Below are 21,545 nucleotides of genomic sequence, written 5' to 3'. Positions count from 1 at the left end.
CTCCAAACTGTTGCTCCCTAGAGCAGAGCACGCTTTATGGCAGCATATGCTTTCACAGATCCAGGGATGAAAGTAGATTTCATTTCTGACCGGTACGGGACAGCCAAGTGCACGCAGACATTTGTTTTTATACTACAGAAATGACAGGGTAGCCTACTCTGCTGACACTGACAAACAGATCAATAAATACGATGTTGTCTGATCCATATAATCGGCCTACGAAAAGGGGCGAAAGAAAAGCACATTTTTTCCCCATTAAAATAACATCAAATTGATCAGAAATACAGTGTAGACATTGTTAATGTTGTAAATGACTATTGTAGCTGGAAACGGCTGATTTTTTAAAACAAATATCTACATAGGTGTATAGAGGCCCATTATCAGCAACCATCAATGGCACGTTGTGTTAGCTAATCCAAGTTCATAGTTTTAAAAGGCTAATTGATCATTAGAAAACCCCTTTTTAATTATTTTAGCACAGCTGAAAACTGTTGTCTGATTAAAGAAGCAATAAAACTGGCCTTTAGACTAGTTGAGTATCTGGAGCATCAGCATTTGTAGGTTTGATTACAGGCTCAAAATGGCCAGAAACAAATAACTTTCTTCTGAAACTAGTCAGTATATTATTGTTCTGAGAAAAAAGTCAGCCATATCAGCTATATATTTTTGAAAAGGCAGTAAATGAGGCTGAATGAACTGTTTCACTGCCAGACAAGGCTCTGCTGATAGCCAGGTGTAGCAGTGGTAAGGTGTTGGGACTGCTGTTGGGACTATGCTGTTTGTGGGCACCGTTTGTCACCGTTATAGTGCAATTCATGTATTGTTTAGTGTTGTGTAGTGGCGTTGCTGACATGCATCCCACCAAGATTTACATGCTAAAATCGCCACTGATTGTAATTACATTATTTGATTGTCATTAGGCATTCACTGAATTGATGCATCCACTGTTGTCCACGTGCGCCTCGGCCACTTAATTTCAATTTAAGGGGCTTTATTGGCATGGGAAACATATGTTAACATTTGTCAAAGCAAATGAAATAGATTTTAAAAAACAAAGTGAAATAAACAATCCCTCCCTTGTCTGCGAGCGTCTCGGCCACTCATCTCCACCTTGACAAAGTGTAAGTGTTCTTTTCAAACACGAAGGCAATTTGGAGCGTATGCCATCCGGTTTCCAATCAATTCGCTCATTCTTCGTGTGGCTGACATGCAGCACTGTGTAATAATGGTGTAAAGACTATATATTTTGGGGGGCATGTTGTATTAATCGTGATAGGCTGATGTTTTACAGGTAGGGGAGACCGGGGATGGTTGTAGCACGGGACAGTTATAACACTCTCAATATCTCCAATCAGGAACAAGCTAACATCATGTGACTCCCTGTGTACATGCGCAGTTTATCCTCAAACCTCGGGAAGAAACAAGACCCTGTGATAAACTGACAAAAATCTGATGTTGAGGTAAGATAGTAATTTTTGTTTTTCCGATGTCATCAACCGTTTTGTTCTTAGATTCACCAAACTTATTTCAGGGTTATAACCAGTTTGTGTAGATATATTTGATGTAAGTTAGCAATTCTAAAGTTTTAACATTTAGCTCAAATTGGAGCTAGCTAATGGCTGCAAGGGTCAGGGTTAGTTGTGGTCTGGCTGCAGTGCTGGGAATGCAAATTAAGGGCCCACCAAGCCTGTACCCCAGGACCACTATACCACTGTCACAACTGTGACTCTGAGTGAACATGTCCAACATTCACACACACCACTGTTCCATCTCTCTCAACACACACACACACTCAAAACATTCAGTTGTTGTCAGATGTTGTAAGTTGAGAAGGGACAGTTATTGGAGAGTACAAATAATATACATTTTATGATTTGTATTATGACTATTATTTCTGCCACACAAAATGTTAAACATGGCAGTGTTGTTCTCGATAAAGGCTTTCAGTATGTTGTTGCATGTCCTGATTTAAGCATGATTTTAAAACTGTTACATTTCACCCCAAGCCCCGTTACAGCTGACCTGGGAGCTGGGGTAAATTGTAACCTTTCACTCCTTGTATTTGAGACAAGGTCACACCTTGTCTGTTTGATTTAGAGAGATAATACCTATACCAATTTGTATCAGGCAGAAGTTGTTCCTATCACATTTTGAATGTAGTAGCTCCAACAATATCTGAGAAATTGACAAGAGTGTTACAGGCATCCCCGGTCTCCTCTACGGGTACCCAGGTCTCCCCTACGGTGTACCCGGGTCTCCCCTACAGTTTACCCCTACTATTTGTTTTGCCTGGACACCATACTGGACCATACCGCCTTACTTTAACCCCTGCTCCTATGACAAATGCCACGTTAAAGATAAAAACATCTTCAAACATATTCATTTGATTTTGACCCACAATAACAGTACACATCAGCAAAAGGTCACGTTAAGCACAAAAAAAGCGGGAAAAATAGCATGTCTGTGTGCAACACGCCAACACCTGTAGGGAAACGCTGCTTGTGTCATTAGCTCCTCAGTTGTTTCATGTGTGATGTTGTTCACATTCCGTTTTGATCTCTGAACTTTATTAGAACACCTTTTAAACATTTGCTGTCACATTAATGTGATGCGCCTCAGGAGAGACAGTGATACCCCTGTCGTTGTCTCACTGTCACGTTTTACATGTGTTGGATGAGACCTAGGGGTTTGCTTCATGTCAGAGATAGTGAATAAAACTAATCTGCAAGATGTGGCTCATGTACATTTAGAAACTCTTCACACCCCTAAAACACACACTCCTCACAGATGTGACACGCAGGGCGGACGCACGTACTGTATACACACAAGCACGCACACACACGCAGACACACTCCTCACAGATGTGATATCACACTCACTAAGCAGACACAGACACACACACACACTCTCTCCTTCCAGACACCATGGACTAATTATCCGGCATGTTCGAAGTCTTGTGGGATCGTCGTGAGATCTTAGTGTCCCTTTGATCTGGGCCTGTCAGAGGCTCAGTACACCCTGTGATCGTGTGTGATGATAGAGGCCCGGGAGGATCACACAGAACCCCTATTCTGTGCTGATGACGAAGGATGGGAAGACGATCACAGAATCCCCAAGTGGTTCTCTCTGGTCAGACCTCCACAAACGACGGTGGCATCATTCATCGCACAGCACATTGAAAGAGGATTGTTTGACTGTTGGTGAGGTCCCCTGTTTTCTAGATGTATTATCTCTGGAAGGCAAAGGGGAAGCCGAATCTCTGGCTACTGCATATTGTGTTTGAGGTGGTTTGTTTTATATCTACACATGGTTGCCTGCCTCTGAGACATATGGTACAGTATTTGTTTAAGGCCTGAACTCTCTCCACTCTCTGTCAATAGGCTGAAAACAGGAGAGTTGCCACATGCATAGTGTACGCGTCTCTGGTGCTCAACAGCTGATGACGGCAGGTTGATTCTTCAGTTAAGTCATGGAAAACATGTGGAAGCAACTTCAGGTAATTAGACAAATACTTAAGAGGGTGAAGCTGGGGTGATTATTAAACAACTGTGGGAATGACTTAACTGTTTGACTGCGCTATCACTTGAATTCCGGTGTAATTTACGCTTCGTTTCCAGAGTAAGATGCAATTATGGCTACTTAAACGTGCATAAATCATGAAGAAGGACATGTGTTACAAGGATTTCGTGACAACTCATGTCATAAACTGTTTAGTGTTTAAGCATAGAAATCCACACAATAATGAGACAAGATTTAGAGAGAGCTCTTTTATTTCAAAAGAAAAGCAGTCAGAGAAAAATGTACCAACAAAAAAAAAGAAAAATCCACAAAAATGTAAAAGCGAAAGACAAGAAGGCATGGTATTTACAACAGAGGACATCTTTTTTTGGTGTTACAGATTTCATCAAATCACAACGACTAACTCTTGGTGCTCTTCTTTCACTTTTTTTTTGTGGAAAGTAAAAACGACCGTAGCAATTTAATGTTCATAGATGGACAGAACGTTTGAAGAGTCCCCTAGGCAGGAGTATAGATAGATGGCTAAGGCACAGAGTTTCCCCCTGAAACTTTAGGAAACTTTGACGTTTCCCCAGAAGCTTTGGGAAACGTTGAGTTCAGAGATGTTTGTGCAACAGTTGCTCAACAATACATTCCAGCAGAGAGAACAACAATCTGTCATGATGTTCTCTGAAAGGCGAAGAATAATATTAAAAGCTTTACCCAATTCTGAGTCATTCCTTACTCCTTAGATCTGTCCAAAACATTGAAACAGGTTATGTACCTAAAATCACTCTGTGGCCAACTAGCAACAAGTAACACTAGCTATCTGTTATTCTTTTACTATTCCACTTCATAATCTTTCCACACTGCATCGGTATTTACATAGAATGAGTTTTAAACATATTTTCAATACAAAATATTTATGTACATTTTCTTCATTTTTTTGTAACAAAATAGGACTTTTACACCGAGTAACATATTTCAATTCACTTCTCGAGAATGATAATTGTACTTTTGAACAATGGGCAAAGTATTCGTCAATTTCAGTATTAGTTTCAATGTGACAATGGCACTGCCAGTAAAAGGAGGTCTGGGTCATATCTGTATCTAGCTGTTATGTTATTAGCTAGCTAGCTAATACAGAGAAATAGTAATGGTGTCTTTTTGTAGGCACTAAATCCGCCATGTTTTGTTGGACAAAGCCTATGGGAAAATGAATGGCATTTTTGAAGGGTTTTTGGATAAACACTGAAAATAAGGTCTGTGGTAAACACAGGCTTAGGAGATCTTATACGTTTTGTTCTAGGAGATAATCTTCATCAGCTAACGTCACTTTGTGAATTTTGATGCATTTATGTAATAAAAAAAGCACATAAAGGCTTCATATTGAATAAAGGGCATAATAACTGACTGCTATTATCTCATAGAACAAAACGTACAAGATCTCCTAAGCCTGTGTTTACCACAGACCTTATTTTCAGAGTTTATCCAAAAACCCTATTCTTTCCCCATAGGAAAGGCTGAAAAAACCAGAGGTAACTCACTTCTGGGTTTTAGCACTAGAAGCTGGTGAGCCCTATATAGGCAAAATTGCCCTTCTTTGTAACCATGGCAACAACACACAACAGTTCAAGTTTGAGTGACAGGACTGACACTTATTAGGATCGATACATCCAACAGGGTCCAAGGTGAACTTGGGCCATTGATTAACTCACTAATGATCGCTGATGAGCCCTGGTGAAAACATTCACTTAGCACATTTGACTGCCAAATCATGTTGACAATCACAGATTGGATTCTAAATTGGGACCAAATTAGGTTGTGAGGAGAATTGAGTTGAAGCCAAACAAGTGAAGCGGCAGATCGTAGTTACCCTCCATGGTGATTGGAGAAGGGGGCACTGTGCTATAGGCTATGTTTGAACTGTTGTCAACTGAGAGAGAGTCTTGATGGCAGCAAAATAACTTAGCATGTAGTAGAACAGGTGAAAACCAAAGTTTCCTGGGCCCAATCCAACAGTTCCTTGATCAAGATACAAGATATAATTCACTATTTGTTTCCATTTTTGCCACACCATGAACAGCATCATCAATCACTAACATCCTGGTACTGACACGGAACCGAGTAGGAAATGTAACATCGCCACGAAATGACTTCAACACACACGTTGGAGAGTTTTTGGAGTGTTTCTGTCTTTTTTTGTTAACTTCTCTGTTTGGGGAGGTTGTCAGGAGGAAGCTGTGACCTTTCAGTCCTGGGTGCTTCCCCGTGTGATGAAGACTTTGCAAACAGTCGACGAAAGAACCAAGACAGGAAGAGCTATTCAGACCGGACATCACGGACACACAGGCGGGCATTAGGTTTGTTGCGCCCAAAATAGGTATACAGGTTCATTGGGGCATTTGCCTTTGTAAATAAAGGCAGTTTCTCTTTACAAAAAAATGTTTATCGAGCTGCCAAAGCAGCGTTGTAGTCATTTAGTCATTGACTAAAAATATTCTGTATTTATATAAACTTATAAATAAATAGCAACTTGTGGACAACTCACTCCATTCACTCGACAATAACTTTGAGACATATTCTGTTTCATACTTGCAACATAAACTGTCGTTAAAAACAAATTAACAAAAATTCTTAGAAAAGGAAATGATAAAATAAGCTTGAGAATTTCTGTTTTCTTGCGAAAGCACAGCTGATATACTTTCATTTCAAGTTCCAGGCTGTCCAGTATGGAGTGATATCAGTGCCAATAGGAACTGAATCTAGTTTCAATCATTCATGAATTGAATTCAACTTCTACTGGCACAAATGCCACTCCATAGTCCAGTCACACCAACACACCTTTCTCCTGTTCAGGCACTGAAAGTCAATAAGTAGTGCTGTGCCATAGTAGTGCTGTGCCATGTCAGTCATACGCAAAGATCGAGGCAAGGAATTTTGCTTTAAAAAAAAAAAAGATACATCTTCGCGACACCCTCCGAGGTTGCGGTTCAGTCTCTCCCCCTATATGTAGGCCAAACCAACCTTGAGAAGCAGGCCTCGTATTCACAAATCACCTCAGAGTAGAAGTGCTGATCTAGGACCAGGTCCCGCCCTGTCTATATAATCATATTCATTATGCTTTAAAAGAGAAAACTGATTCTAAATCAGCACTCGTACTCTGAGAGGCTTTGTGAATACGGGCCCAGAACTTGGTCCACTACCAGTGTCGACTATCCTGTTCCACCTGAACACTGACTTCTGACTGACTTCACAATCGCTCTTCCATTTAGCAGCAGACTAGGCGGCCTTACTAGGTGCTTGGCAAAGCAACATTTGTCTCCACGTCGGACACAGCATCAATCACAGTAAACTCAGCGGCGAGATTAAAATGAATACATTGGGAAACAGAACACGACAAAGCCAGCAGAAACCCCAAAGAGGAACACTTCAGGAGTCTGAAACTTGCACGACACCACAGAACCTTCCCTAGATATTCTCTTCCTCTTCAACGTTCCTTCAACCTCAAACCAACCTTAAAAGAAACACAACTTCCGTCTTTTCTCTCCTTATGTGATCCATTACGTCGACTGAAAAATACAAATAAAACAAAAAGGAGATTTAAAAAATAAATTATTTAAACTTAAGACCTGCAGTGTGGCCTCCTGTCCAGCCGGAGGCGCCACTGCTACCTGATGCGCCCGTCGGCCTGCGGCGGGACCAGCTGGGACTTGGGGTCCGGGCTGAGCGAGCTCCAGGGGGTCTTGGCGCAGGTCTGCATGACGGGGCAGGATGTTCCAGGTCCCCCTGTCATGGAGGTGGAACACACGTCCCCAGCCTCCCACATCGCACCCACCAGGCCGTCTACCCAGTGCTCCAAGGTGGGGCCAGTCAGGGCGGCGTTGCGCTTAGCCTGCTCCACCTGACCCAGGTGTACAGGGATGTTGAGCACGGGGTTGAGGCCATGGAAGCTCTGCTCCATATAACTGTTCTTGGCTGGTCCGTTGTGGAGCTTCAGCGTGTCCTCTGGGGGAGGGAGGGAGAGCGAGAGCGAGATGAAGCGAGAGAAAGAGGGGGACAAAAATGGATTGTTAATGTTTTATGGTGAGACTGTCCTGGAGATAGTGTTCATAAATGGATTGTTCATGTTTTATGGTGAGATGTGTTCATAAATGGATTGTTCATGTTTTATGACGAGACTGTCCTGGAGATAGAAAATGGATTGTTCATGTTTTATGGGATTGTTCATGTTTTACAAAATAAATGGATTGTTAATGTTTTATGGTGAGACTGTCCTGGAGATAGTGTTCATAAATGGATCCTGGAGATAGTGTTCATAAATGGATTGTTCATGTTTTATGGTGAGACTGTCCTGGAGATAGTGTTCATAAATGGATTGTTCATGTTTTATGGTGAGACTGTCCTGGAGATAGTGTTCATAAATGGATTGTTCATGTTTTATGTAAATGGATTGTTAATGTTTTATGGTGAGACTGTCCTGGAGATAGTGTTCATAAATGGATTGTTCATGTTTTAGACTGTCCTGGAGATAGTGTTCATAAATGGATTGGTTTTATGGCGATTGTTGTTCATGTTTTGTTTTATGGTGAGACTGTCCTGGAGATAGATAAATGTGTTCATAAAGGGATTGTTCATGTTTTATGGTGAGACTGTCCTGGAGATAGTGTTCATAAATGGATTGTTCATGTTTTATGACGAGACTGTCCTGGAGATAGTGTTCTAAATGGATTGTTCCTGTCCTGAGATAGTGTTCATAAATGGATTGTTCATGTTTTATGGTGAGACTGTCCTGGAGATAGTGTTCATAAATGGATTGTTCATGTTTTATGGTGAGACTGTCCTGGAGATAGTGTTCATAAATGGATTGTTCATGTTTTATGGTGAGACTGTCCTGGAGATAGTGTTCATAAATGGATTGTTCATGTTGGAGATAGTGTTCATAAATGGATTGTTCATGTTTTATGGCGAGACTGTCCTGGAGATAGTGTTCATAAATGGATTGTTCATGTTTTATGGTGAGACTGTCCTGGAGATAGTGTTCATAAAGGGATTGTTCATGTTTTATGGTGAGACTGTCCTGGAGATAGTGTTCATAAATGGATTGTTCATGTTTTATGGTGAGACTGTCCTGGAGATAGTGTTCATAAATGGATTGTTCATGTTTTATGGTGAGACTGTCCTGGAGATAGTGTTCATAAATGGATTGTTCATGATGCTGTCCTGGAGATAGTGTTCAAAATGGATTGTTCATCAATGGGGAATCTAAATGTTGTTCAGGCAAAGTGTTCATAAATGGATTGTTCATGTTTTACCACTTTGACTTGATTGTAAAGGGTGGAATGGAACTGTGAACTCATTTGATGAGACCAAACTTTGTGTTACTGGTTAATCACATGCTATTGATTTCTCTAGGGTAAGCCTAAGCCACAAAGTGGGAGACTGCACCAAGTGTCTCAATGACTGCACTTAGTGTCTCTTTATGAAGCCATTGGAAGCTAGGGGGCAGATCGGACCATCTTCTCACACACCATATATTTATAAGCCCCTTCATTCGGGGTGACAGGGTAGCCTAGTGGTTAGAGCGTTGGACTAGTAACCAAAAGGTTGCAAGTTCTAATCCCCGAGTTGACAAGGTACAAATCTGTTGTTCTGCCCATGAACAAGCAGTTCCTTCATTGAAAATAAGAATTTGTTCTTAACTGACTTGCCTACTTAAATCAAATTTAAATCAAATAATTGCCCAAGCCACAAATTGGTAAAACAACTGTTCCTTGTGTCTTTTTACAAAGCCATTGGAAGCTAGGGGGCAGAGACGAGACCATTACCTCATCCCTAAAACTCCTCCACCCTGAAGGTAAAGCTGTACATTCCTCAGTGCTCCTAACACCGGGGCGCTTGCCGTCCCTCCTCAGCCTGGCTATTGTACGCTAGCCCAGCTCTCCTCTCCTCTCTCTCTCGCTCTCTGCCAGTGCCGGGGTTCGCACCCTGCCGTTAGCCGCTAGCGTTTTCACAGGCTAGCAACAGAGATGCAGTCAGACACCTGGTTGTTCTGCCAAGCTTGCCACTGCCCGGTGCCAACTACCGACTTTATTGTGGTAGCGGTGTGTGTGTGCTGCCAGTGTGTGTGTGTGCTGCCAGTGTGTGTGTGTGTGTGTGAGGGCCCACGGTGCCAGCGCTAAGCCAGGGCAACAACAGAAGACACACCATAAAGGCTACATGCAGTAGAACGACCTGGAGATATTCAGGGTTGTAAATCTGTATGGGAAGGCTAGAGGCTGTTAGAGCAGGTGGAGAGGAGGCCAAGGCTGCAGGATTACTGTGCCACCACGACCTTCAGGACTATGGGATCTAAGGACATCTAACCCCATCCAACAGGAGTAGGAGCCGGAAGGCTGCTTTCCCAGACACTAAAAAGGATTCTCAATTGAAAGTGCTTCTTTGTCCAAGACCAGGCTTAATCTGTGTCTGGGAAACTAGCCCATAAAGGTTTTTATCCTCAGCACTGTCTCAATGGATAACTACTGTACTGTAGTCCATATAAGGCTGTTTGATACTGAAGCGCACAGGTTTCCATAGTTTCTATGCTGCAGTGGATCTAGTTTAGGACTACTGTTTGCACTATGGGCCAACTGGTCTATTTTAACCACTCAAGCTGATCCAAAAAGTTTGGTGTAAAACAATCTAAAGTAGAGCTCAGTGTCGCTTCACTTGGGTAATAAAACATTTCAACAGTATAACCTCAGAGAGCATAACAGTACGTTTCAGGATTTATCTTCCATAAATAGTGGAGAAAGGCAGTCGATTTACCCTCATCTCCAATGCTAATGTGAATTTAGCATTCAGACTATGTGCTAGTACAGAGTTTGGAGTTTGAGGGGAAGTGAAGTTAATAAATTTTCTCTTCCCATCAACAGCGATTTACAACTGAGAGAAAAGCAAACAAGCGAACTATCAAACGAACAAAAACACTCATGAACAATTGATGAATATTTTAGCTTCCTCTCTCCTCACTCTCACACATGGCCCCAAACCCCACGACGCGTCAGGGCAAAGCCTGCTAACTTTTATTTGTTGATTCTGTTCATAATTAAAAATGGTCTCAGTGCGATTATAAAACAGGCTGTGAATATGCCCCCACACCGAGGTTAGCATCTCAACTCTCGGGTGACTTTCACAGCAGCCGATTACTCTAGCTAAAACAATAGGGGTCCTGGTCCCTTATAGTTAACACAGGCAGATTGATTTAATTGTGTAATTGTGTTCCTCGGCGTGATATGGAGGTGTTTAACATACTGTTTAGTATGTATGAGAAACACTGAGGGTGATTACGGTCGACCTGGTGACAAACAACTGGGGCTTCCAACGGCTCAGAGGGTTGATTAGAAGGAGCATCGTAAACACAGCAGGGCCTCATGGGAAATGTGCTTTTGTGTTTGTGTGTGTATCCATGATAGGCCTATAACATGACAAGACACACTGCATCAATTATATCACATACATCACAGACTGACACTCATGTGACTTGTAGACCTGCACTACATATTGGCCTATCTCTTACCTTGCTGTACAGGCTAGTGCTTGTTATAAGCCAGTGGTGTGTGTGTCTGTGTCTGTACTCTTACCTTGTCTTATAGGCTGATGCTTCATATAAGCCAGCGGACTAATCAGAAACCTTGTCTCGGCCACGGGGCTCCAGTGATGCAACACCCGTATGGTCCACACCCCAGGCCTGAGAGGCTGGTTCAGGGGGGGTCTGTAGTGGGTGTACTCTGCGCTGGCGTCGATCAAGATATCGTAGGTGGCAGCGATGACGTTGGTGGGGTCGATCCACACCACGGTGGCGGTCACGTTGGGGCCCTTGGACCACCGCTGCATCCCGACTGTCTCATCCATGGGACCCATCAGACCACCGAAGTTACGGAACATGCGCTCTTTGGCATCCCACTCTGTGCCGATCTGAGAGAGGGATGGAGGAAGGGACGGAGGGGGGAAGGAGAGAGAAAAGGGAGTGTGTTATTAATTCACTGGATCTGAAATGTCCAACCGTATAATGTATTTCATGCATACTTTGCATACAACATTAACTGAGGCAAATGAAGAACAGAAAAATAGGCTGAATGTGAATTCGTCTCTACACTGTAATGTCATAGGAAATTGTAGTTGTGATATAATATGTATCCCACACCATTCATACAACCATCATGGATCATGTCTACTGTACAGACTAGTGATTTCCAGTGCGTACAGATGTGGGATCTTAATTTGATCACCCAGGTTTAAAAAGGCTTTCCACTTTGACATTTTCAGACTTGATTTTCCCACAGGAATAATGCTGTAGCAAACGGGTTCAAATTAAGAGCCTACATCTGTATACTAGTCTCACTTCATCTGTAATGTCAGCATTGGTGTGCAGCTTCAAACATTAGTACAGCCATTACCTATCTATCATGTCTACAGTAGTGCATTATGTGATTTCCAGCATGTCTCATAAGGCTTTATGTAGACTTTCTATGTGTATAGGCTTATACAGGATTTCCAGTATGTCTACGTAAGATAGTCTCAGTTGATGTGTAATGTGAGTGTTGGTTTGCAGCTTCCTGTGTGATCGATAGACAGGCCGACTGAGGCAGCAGTGTATATGTTGAGTGAAGAGCGAACACCCTGACTAACTCTCTGGGGGGCTGGGGATCAATCTATAACAACACAGACAGAGACATGGAGAGAGAGAGCAAGACAGAGAAAGTGGCAAGAGAGAGAGAGAGACAGACAGAGAGACAGAGAGACAGAGAGACAGACAGACCAGACAGACAGACAGGAAGATGAAAAGCCCCAACTCCATTTAATGCGGTTAAGACTATTGCTGGAGGGAAAAGAGAGAGGTGAGAGATGAATAACTTAGATACTGAGAGAAATAGAGGGAGATGGAGAATACAGGCAGAGAGAGAACATGTTGAAATAAATTGAATATGCAAAACATTAGACTGACCAGGTGAATCCAGGTCAAAGCTATAATCCCTTATTGATGTAATTTGTTAAATCCACACGGGTTAAATAATCATTTTTAAGCCTCAAGACAATTGAGACAGGGATTGTGTTTGCGTGCCATGCAGAAGGTGAATGGGCAAGACAAAAGCTTGAAGTGCCTTTGAACGGGGTATAGCAAGTAGGTGCCAGGGACACCGGTTTGTGTCAAGAACTGCAACGCTGCTGGGTTTTTCACGCTCCACAGTTTCCCATGTGTATCAAGAATGGTTCACCACCCAAAGGACATCCAGCCAACTTGACACAAATGTGGGAAGCATTGGGGTCAACATTGGACAGCATTCTAATGGAACGCTTTCGACACCTTAGGTGTTCATAATGTTTGGTATAAGGTACTCAGAGAGAGGACTATAAATAGCGAGATGTATGGACAGAGAGTGTAGGAGGACAGAGATAGTGAAGGAGGACAGAGAGAAAGAGGATGCAGATTAATCTAAGGCGCTTGTAGAAACATGAGGAGGGAAGATGACAAGGGTTGATGAGGAAGGATGATGATGAGGAGGGATGATGATGAGGAGGGATGATGAGGAGGGATGATGATGATGGATGATGAGGAGGAGGGTTGATGATGAGGGATGATGAGGAGGAGGGATGGTGAAGGCTTGAGGATATGCTCATCCTTACTCCCAGTGATTAACACCAGACCACAGATCAATGGGCTGACTGGAACACTCCACTCAATATTAGGCCGACTGAGAAATGAGTCTATACACTATAAATAGACTCAACCTCCATAGAGAAATTAGTTGTGTGTGGTGTGTGTGTGTGTGTCACGATGTCAGAAAACATCAACTGTGAGAGGATCTTGGCTTTCCCTTTAATTCACTCTTCACATTAATGTGTGTGTGTGTCTGCGTGTGTGTGTCTGCGTGTGTGTATTTTGTACTTTGTAAAGTGAGTTTTGTAAAGTGATGGACTTTTGTAATTAAATGTTGTAATTTAACTGACCTCTATTCTCTCTTTCAAAACTACATTTTCCTTGTGTTTGTGTGTATGTGTGTGAGTGTTTGTGTGTATGTGTGTGAGTGTTTGTGTGTATGTGTGTGAGTGTTTGTGTGTATGTGTGTTGTTTGTGTGTATGTGTGTGAGTGTTTGTGTGTATGTGTGTGAGTGTTTGTGTGTATGTGTGTGAGTGTTTGTGTGTATGTGTGTGAGTGTTTGTGTGTATGTGTGTGAGTGTTTGTGTGTATGTGTGTTTTCACACTGCCTGAGCCATAAGTGGATCTTGCCAGCCTGTGATGCACTTCCGTAATTCAATTTTGTAATTCAACTGACCTCTATTTTCTCAACCAAAACTATATTTTCCTTGTGGTTGTGTTTGTGGTTATGTGTATGTGTGTGTGTGTGTGTGAGTGTGGGGGGGTGTGGGTGTGGTTGTGTGTATGTGTGTGTTTCACAATGTCTGCAACAACAACTAGAGGATATTGCCCTGCCTCCCTTCAATTCAATTCACCTCAATTTAGTGTGCAAAATTGGTACCCTTCAACTCAATAATGTTACCGACTCCTATTTTCTCTACCAAACTACTACTTTCCCTGTTAGTATCCTCAACATCCTTAACTAGAACGTCTATCAGCTATGCTATTCATTCTCTGCAGGTCTGGAAGAGTATCCCTCATGCTAATTCATTATAATCTATTCTATTCTTATTGATTCTATTCATTTGTTTTCTATTCTATTTCAGTCTATTAGAAGTGGTTTCCTCACTGGCATATCACACCATAAACATCACATTGATTGTCAGTGGTCTGATTCTAGGCCACAGACTGAAATCAAAAGCGTATTGACTGAGGAAATGCCACTATAACCCACTGGCTGCAGACTACTGCCTCCCGACTCTAAATTGTTCTGTGAGAAATCTGGGTAAGGTACTATGGGCATAGATAACATTGGATTTCAGTAATGGTTTTGGCTCAATTCTATTTCAACTCCATCAATTCAGGAAGTGAATGGAAATGCAATATTCTCATTGAAAATGAATCATACTTTTCATATCTTGAATTGGAATTTGAATGAATCTCCTGAAGTGACTGTATTCTGGTTCAAACTGTCACTGGAGAGTGGAGACAAACAGTAACACAGCTACAAATCCGCAGTTCATTGAGTGTACGACCGTACTGACCACCTGAGAACCGGTCAAACAGTGTTTAACCTCTGACCCACTTCAGGTTCATCCGATGACCTCCAACCTTTTCTCTACACTTCACTTCAAACCCTGGTCCAACATCTCAGCTTGTTTTAGTTCATGATCTTAATTCACACTTGACTTAGTGACAGCACAGGAGTACTACTGCTACCAGCCACCCCTGTCCTTCACTGCTGATCTGGAAACCCTGGAGTCAAACACAGTCAGCTTGTGGCTTGTGTGACCTAAATTTACACTTAGAGCACAAGTAGTAGGCTACTAGGCTACCATCCAGCCTCTCTCCTCTACCTTTAATCTGGCAACCCTAACTCAAGACCCTTCCTCACTCTAAACCTGTGGCAACTGTTGCTCAAGATCTGTAAACCATCATGGGTTCCCGAGTCAAACCCCTCACTCTGTAGCATGCATCCCTTTTTCATTCCCTCGCTCTACCTATTACCCCTCCCTCCCTCCCTCCCTCTCCATAGATCTTAATCGACAAACATAGATGGCGTCCTTGCCCACGTCCTCTATCTCAAGCTGTCCCAGGGGAGTGCTCCGGGCCTGGGCTTAGCTGCATTCAACACCTGCTTTTCATTACCTCCATACACAAAGACTGACACTAAATAAGGCCCAGAACCCAACAGAACCCTGGGCCTGGGGGCCTTAGTCTGTTGCACGCACGCGTGCGTGTGCGCGCACACACACACACGCAAAAAAAAAAACAGTTTTTTAAATCGAGACCAGATGTGGTCTGGTTGGTTGGACGTGGCTGCCCGCACCACTGCCTGATGGAAATTGACCTGTCATGTTTTATGGTGTTTGACTCTGGCGCCAGTGAGGTTGTTGGGGTGTGGTGGAGGGGGAGAGGGATGGGGTGAAGGGTTTTATGGTTGAGTTGCCAGGTCAGCAGTGGTAGTACCACTGTAAGACGTAATGTGTGAGTAGAGGGCTTAAGCTACAAGATTAAGTGTTGTGCTGCTGAGGTAATGCTGGGGAGGGGGTGAGGTTGCCAGGTCAGCAGTGGTAGTACCACTGTAAGACGTAATGTGTGAGTAGAGGGCTTAAGCTACAAGATGAAGTGTTGTGCTGCTGAGGTAATGCTGGGGAGGGGGTGAGGTTGCCAGGTCAGCAGTGGTAGTACCACTGTAAGACGTAATGTGTGAGTAGAGGGCTTAAGCTACAAGATGAAGTGTTGTGCTGCTGAGGTAATGCTGGGGAGGGGGTGAGGTTGCCAGGTCAGCAGTGGAGGACAGAGGGAGGGTGACGTACTACTGTACTGTAGGTAAAGTGTTAGTAGAGGACATAAACCACAGCATTAGGTGTTTGACGTGGGTGCCCGTGGGGGGAGGCAGGGTTGCCAGGTCTTAGGTTGCCAGATCAGTAGTGGGTGACAGTGGGAGGGTGACGTAGCCTAGTACTGTAAGTATCCTGTGAGCAAAGGCGCTTAAGATACAGACAGGCAGCTACTACTGATACCTCTGTCCTGCCTATGCAGAGTTAGGGGGAGGTGGAGGAAGAGATTGGAATGAAAGGAGATAGAGACCGTCGTGTAAAGGGATGCATGGGGTTAGAGGGAAAGAGAGAGAGAGAGAGGTTATAGGTAGGAGGGACAGACTGTGCTGCCTCCCCAGTTTATGGTAGAAGTTAGAAGGAGGCAGAGGGAGACATTCTAGGTGGTAGGAGGGAGAGACCTTGTACATACATGATACACAGACCCACTGGACTACATAGGAATCTACTACCACCGCTACAACTGTAGTCTGTTAGTAGGGTGGTAGTCTGTCATCTATCCCTCACTTATTTAGGATAGTTGTCGGAAGCAAGTCTATTAAGACCACTGTGGAGAGGTAGAGAGCAATGTTAGAGAGCAATGCCAGTAAAAATTGGGTAGAGAGAGAGTTTATAGATGGAAGGAAAAGGTTGTATTTTAAAGTTGTGCTGCAGACATGGTTTATCTGCCTGACAGACATTCACAACAGTCAACTATAACTGCTTAGCTCTGTCATGACCGTCTATCTGTCCTCTGGCTGCCTGACAGACTGACAGTCATTGTAGCTAAGCAACCGACAGAAAGTCCTTTGCGATGCTGAGTACTTAGATAAAGCCGTGCCAGCGTCGGTCTGCTGTCACTCACAACTCTTTAGACTAGAACGCCTCAGAGGCTTCCCTGTGCCCATGACTTCCTCACAGTCTAGGGTCGTTTCGGAACTGTTACAAAGGTCAATAGGTCGAAGGTCAAGAGTAAAAGGTCAGATTCACCCCGACTTATCACCTCAGAGTGCTGGAACTCATACGAGGACATCAACTGACATTTCAGAGGGTTCTGCTTGACAGTGTGAAAACCAGAAAGAAAGATCGCTCTCAACCCCCCCATGATAAACAGAAAAGTGCTCGCTGGCTCACTAAGACATAGCTGATGTTAGAGAACATCCCCAGAAGTAGAAATAGGGTCATTATTTATACTAACATAACTACGCTATCAGGAAGCCGTTCGGGCATGAAGGTGAGTAGTCTACGTTTCATTAGTAAACAACAAATAAGCAGCCGGTGAGGCTCTAATCCACATCAAATCTGATGAATTCAATCAATTTACATTTTACAAGGCTACCAATCCTGTGTTTAATGCCTGCCGCCAATGTGTGTGTGTGTGTGTGTGTGTGTGTGTGTGTGTACTCTCTGCAAGGTTGCCATAGCGATAAATATAGCTAAGGTCACCATGATATCTGATCTAGTCAATCATATTTTATACAACATGCTTCTCTGTGCCAGGCACTTCAGGGCTTTTATATACTACAAACACATAGAGGTCATTGTTTGACTAAGTGGCTGGATAACGGCCGGGTACTCTAGTCTAAATGACAGGGGCTGCTGAATGACTGTGAATGTTATGTGAACATTACGTAAAAGTTGTAGCCTACAACCTCGAAACAATGTACATCAGTTAATGGTCGGACTGACTGACCATTACGTTGTCCATTGACTGGATAATGAATGGTTGAACACAATCAATACAGGAGCCGGTGATAGAAATGGATGTGCTGAAAGATCTGCTCAAGGTAATGTGAACGTTACCTCAACGTTGCGCAACCCACAACATGACATGTTACCTCAGCAAATGTTCTCAATTGACTATGTGAACTCTCCTCCACTTCTAAATGGGATGAGTTTGCGATATTTTTCAGAGATAAGATAAACAACAATAGGCAGGGTATCAGTCAAGCAAGACCCGATGAGAAGTTTGATGATATGTGCCCTGGGCTACCACGCAAAGGCACTGTGGATTTATTTTTCCTGGTTGGCACTGACATGCTCAGGAAAGAGATATCACAAATTAAGCCTCCTACCTGCCTTCTCGATGCTATCCCCACCGCCTTCTTCAAAACAGTTTTTAATTGCATATCTGAAGAAGTGTAAGCTATTGTTAATCACTCCCTGTTCACAGGCACTTTCCCCACTGCACTAAAAACTGCTATTATGAAACCCCTTCTGAAGAAAAGTCATCTAGATTCTTCAGCTCTTAGCAATTTTCATCCAATCTCCAACCTTCCATTCTTAAGCAAAATTCTGGAGAAATTGGTTTTGAAACAGCTAAATGTTTTTTTAAAGTGCCAACTGTATTTTTGAAAAACTACACAGCACAGAGACAGTCTCTGTGGTAAATGATCTTAGAGCCAACACAGATGCCAAACATCTCTCTGTCCTTGTACTCTTAGATTTAAGTGCTGCATTCAGCACTGTTGACCATGTTGACCATCCTTCTGGACAGACCGGAGAGGTTGGTTGGCCTCTCCGGTCCAATTCTACATTGGTTTAGGACCTATTTAATCGGCCGAGAGTTTTTTGTCACCCTTGGTGAACACAACTCAGAGAAAATACATATCACATGTGGCATTTCACATGGTTTGATTTTGGGTCCGGTACTGATCAGTTTATATATGTTACCCCTTGGCAGAAAGCACAGCATTGATTTCACTGCAACGCAGACGATACACAACTTTACATTTCTGTGTCACCAGAGAATTTTAGCTCCACGGATAGATTAGACTGTATTAGTGATTTAAATACCTAGATGGCTCACAACTTCCACCAGCTAAATCAAGACATGACCGAGGTACTTATTGTTGGAGCCAAAGCACAGTGAAAGAATCTGGCCACACATTTTAATTCACGGGCAATAAAGATAAAACACCAGGTAAAAAACCTCGGTGTTATTTTAGATTCTGAAATCAATTTCAAATCACACAATAGGAATGTGACCAAAAAAGCTTTTTACCACCCGGGGAACATTGCCAACGTGCATCCGTTTCTATCTCAGGCTGATAGACACTCATCCATGCTTTTATTACAAGCAGGCTTGACTACTGTGTAGCTCTCCTGTCTGTGTCACGCCCTGATCTGTTTCACCTGCCCTTGTGATTGGCTCCACCCCCTCCAGGTGTCACTTATTTTCCCCAGTGTATTAATCCCTTTGTTTCCTGTCTCTCTGTGCCAGTTCATCTTATATGTTTCCAAGTCAACCAGAGGTTTTCCTGTTCTCCTGCTTTTTGCGGTCTCCTTTTTCTAGTCCTCCCAGTTTTGACCCCTGTTTCTGGACTTTGTACCCACCTGCCTGACCATTCTGCCTGCCTTGACCACGAGCCTGTCTGCCCCTCTGTACCTCCTGGACTCTGATCTGGTTTTGACATTTTTGCCTGTCCACGACCCTTCTCTTGCCTACCCCTTCGGATTAATAAACATTGTAAGACTCCAACCATCTGCCTCCTGTGTCTGCATCTGGGTCTCGCCTTGTGCCTTGATAGTCCGGTCTACGCAAGAAAGCCAATGGTCAACTGCAAAACATACGGAATGCTGCAGCACGGTTACGGACCGAGACCAGACGAAGAGCACACATTATACTGGTTTTAAGGTCTCTGTAATGGCTGCCTGTGAGTTTTAGAATACATTTTTAAATCATTCTCTTGGTTTTTAAATCAATCCACGATTGTGCACCCCAATACATGTCAGACATGCTTTTAAGTACCCAGTAGGTCTCTCAGGTCCTCTGGCACTGACCTTTTAACTATCCCAAAGCCTAGGACCAAGAGGCAGGGAGAGACCACCTTTAGTTATTATGCCCCCAGCCTCTGGAATAGCCAGCCAGAGAACCTGAGAGGTGCTGAAACTGTGGACATATTTAAAAAATATCTTAAAACACAATTTTTTTTAATCCTCCTATGTTTGCTTTGTGTAGTAAATATTTCTGTTTTTATTTTCATTATTTTTATTAGTTTATTTTCCCTGTGAACCACATTGTGTTGCATTCCATGTCTGAAATGTGCTGTAGAAATAAAGCTTGATTTGGGGGCACCGTCTACTGAAAGAGTGTAAATATTATGTGACTGTTATAAGAAAATTGCATAAAAAAATTGCATAAAACCCAAAAAACTGTGTGTCAGTTACCTCAGCGAACTGTAGCCTGGTGAAGCTACTGTATATAAGGTATGTCTACTTCTAAGAGATGTCTGTCACGCCCAGATCTGTTTCACCTGTCTTTGTGCTTGTCTCCGCCCCCACTCCAGGTGTCGCCCATCTTCCCCATTATCCCCTGTGTATTTATACCTGTGTTCTCTGTCTGTTTGCAGTTCGTCTTGTCTTACCAGCGTGCTTTCCCGTCTTCCTGTTTCTCAAGTTCTGTCTCCTAGTTTTTCCCGGCTCTGACCATTCTGCCTGCCATCCTGTACCTGCCTGACTCTGACCTGATTACAAACTTCTGCCTGCCCTGACCCCGAGCCTGCCTGCTGTCCTGTACCTGCCTGACTCTGATCACGAACCTCTGCTTGTCCTCAACCTGCCCTTTGCCTGCCCCGCGTTTCTAATAAATAATCTGAGAACTGTACTATCTGCCTCCTGTGTCTGCATCTGGGTCATACCCTGAGTCGCCATATCACAGTGTTACTGTTCTGGGAATGTTATGTGAACATTACCTAAACGTTATACAACCAAAAAAAGGATTGTTACCTCAGCGAACTGCAGCCTGGTGAAGGTGCTGGGAGGGGAAGCCACCTTGTAGGTCTTCCTGGGCATCACCCAGGTCTCCAGGGTCTCCAGCTTGCTGGTTGCCAGGTTAGTGGCGTGGTGCTTGACCAGGTAGCCTTGGAACTGGTCCGACTGGAAGTAGAGATGCACTGACACCGGGTGGCCCATGGGGAAATACCTGGCAAACCAAGAGGAAACGCACTTTTTAACCAACCTTTCTCAATAGACCTTTATCAGTAGCCTGAGTGCAGGTCTGTTTGGGCTATGATGCCAACTGTCACTCATTTTGACAGAGACAGAAATGGAGTTGACAAGAACACAAACAAATCTTGGGACCAGGCTACTTTATCAGGGTTTTACCTGGCAACACCAGTGGTAACCCAACAGACAGACCCATTGAGATTCCCATTAGTGAACTTGATATGGTACCAGTGCTGTTTAAAAGGCCAATGGTGTAAGATGAGAGTATCTAGATTCATCTATTGAACAACTACTGGAGACTGCTTACAAATGCTAATGTTTGTAGATGCTAAAGTTCACTAGCGGGTCCTTGCTAATGTCTCAGACGCTAAAGTAAAGGTTAGGGGGATGTGCTGTGCTTTCTGTGATTGTGTGAAGGGAAGAGGCATTAACTCAATGACCTATAAAACATCTGTTGCTGTGGAGACTATTATTAAGGCTAGGAATGGACAGACTGACTGAGACCAGACTGTAGTTGTAGCCTGCCCCGGACCAACCCAATACAGTCATTGGGTATATTGGCAGTAATATATTAAGTTAGTCACAGCCCGATGCCTCTGACGATAACCATGACACACCAATTCGTAACACACATATTGTCTAATCCCAACCTTTGCCA

The 21,545-nt window shown here is 43.3% G+C and overlaps 1 protein-coding gene across 1 annotated transcript in view; it reads right to left on the bottom strand.

Annotated features, from left to right (window-relative positions):
- Nucleotides 1-3,752: 3,752 nt before the first annotated feature.
- The window catches only part of LOC112235488 (xylosyltransferase 1-like), a 141,722-nt gene continuing 123,929 nt past the window's right edge, over nt 3,753-21,545 (bottom strand). Inside the window, exons 9-11 of the mRNA XM_042303931.1 lie at nt 20,669-20,864; nt 11,124-11,457; nt 3,753-7,506 (exon numbers count right to left, since the gene is read on the bottom strand). Of these exons, the coding sequence (XP_042159865.1) occupies nt 7,169-7,506; nt 11,124-11,457; nt 20,669-20,864 (868 nt within the window). The 3' untranslated portion in view covers nt 3,753-7,168. The remainder of the gene's footprint in view (nt 7,507-11,123; nt 11,458-20,668; nt 20,865-21,545) is intronic.

The sequence above is a fragment of the Oncorhynchus tshawytscha genome, linkage group LG02, assembly GCF_018296145.1.
Source record: "Oncorhynchus tshawytscha isolate Ot180627B linkage group LG02, Otsh_v2.0, whole genome shotgun sequence".
In the NCBI taxonomy this organism is placed as follows: Eukaryota; Metazoa; Chordata; class Actinopteri; order Salmoniformes; family Salmonidae; genus Oncorhynchus; species Oncorhynchus tshawytscha.
Note: the sequence above shows the minus strand (reverse complement) of the source record. Positions and strands in the feature narration are given on the sequence as shown.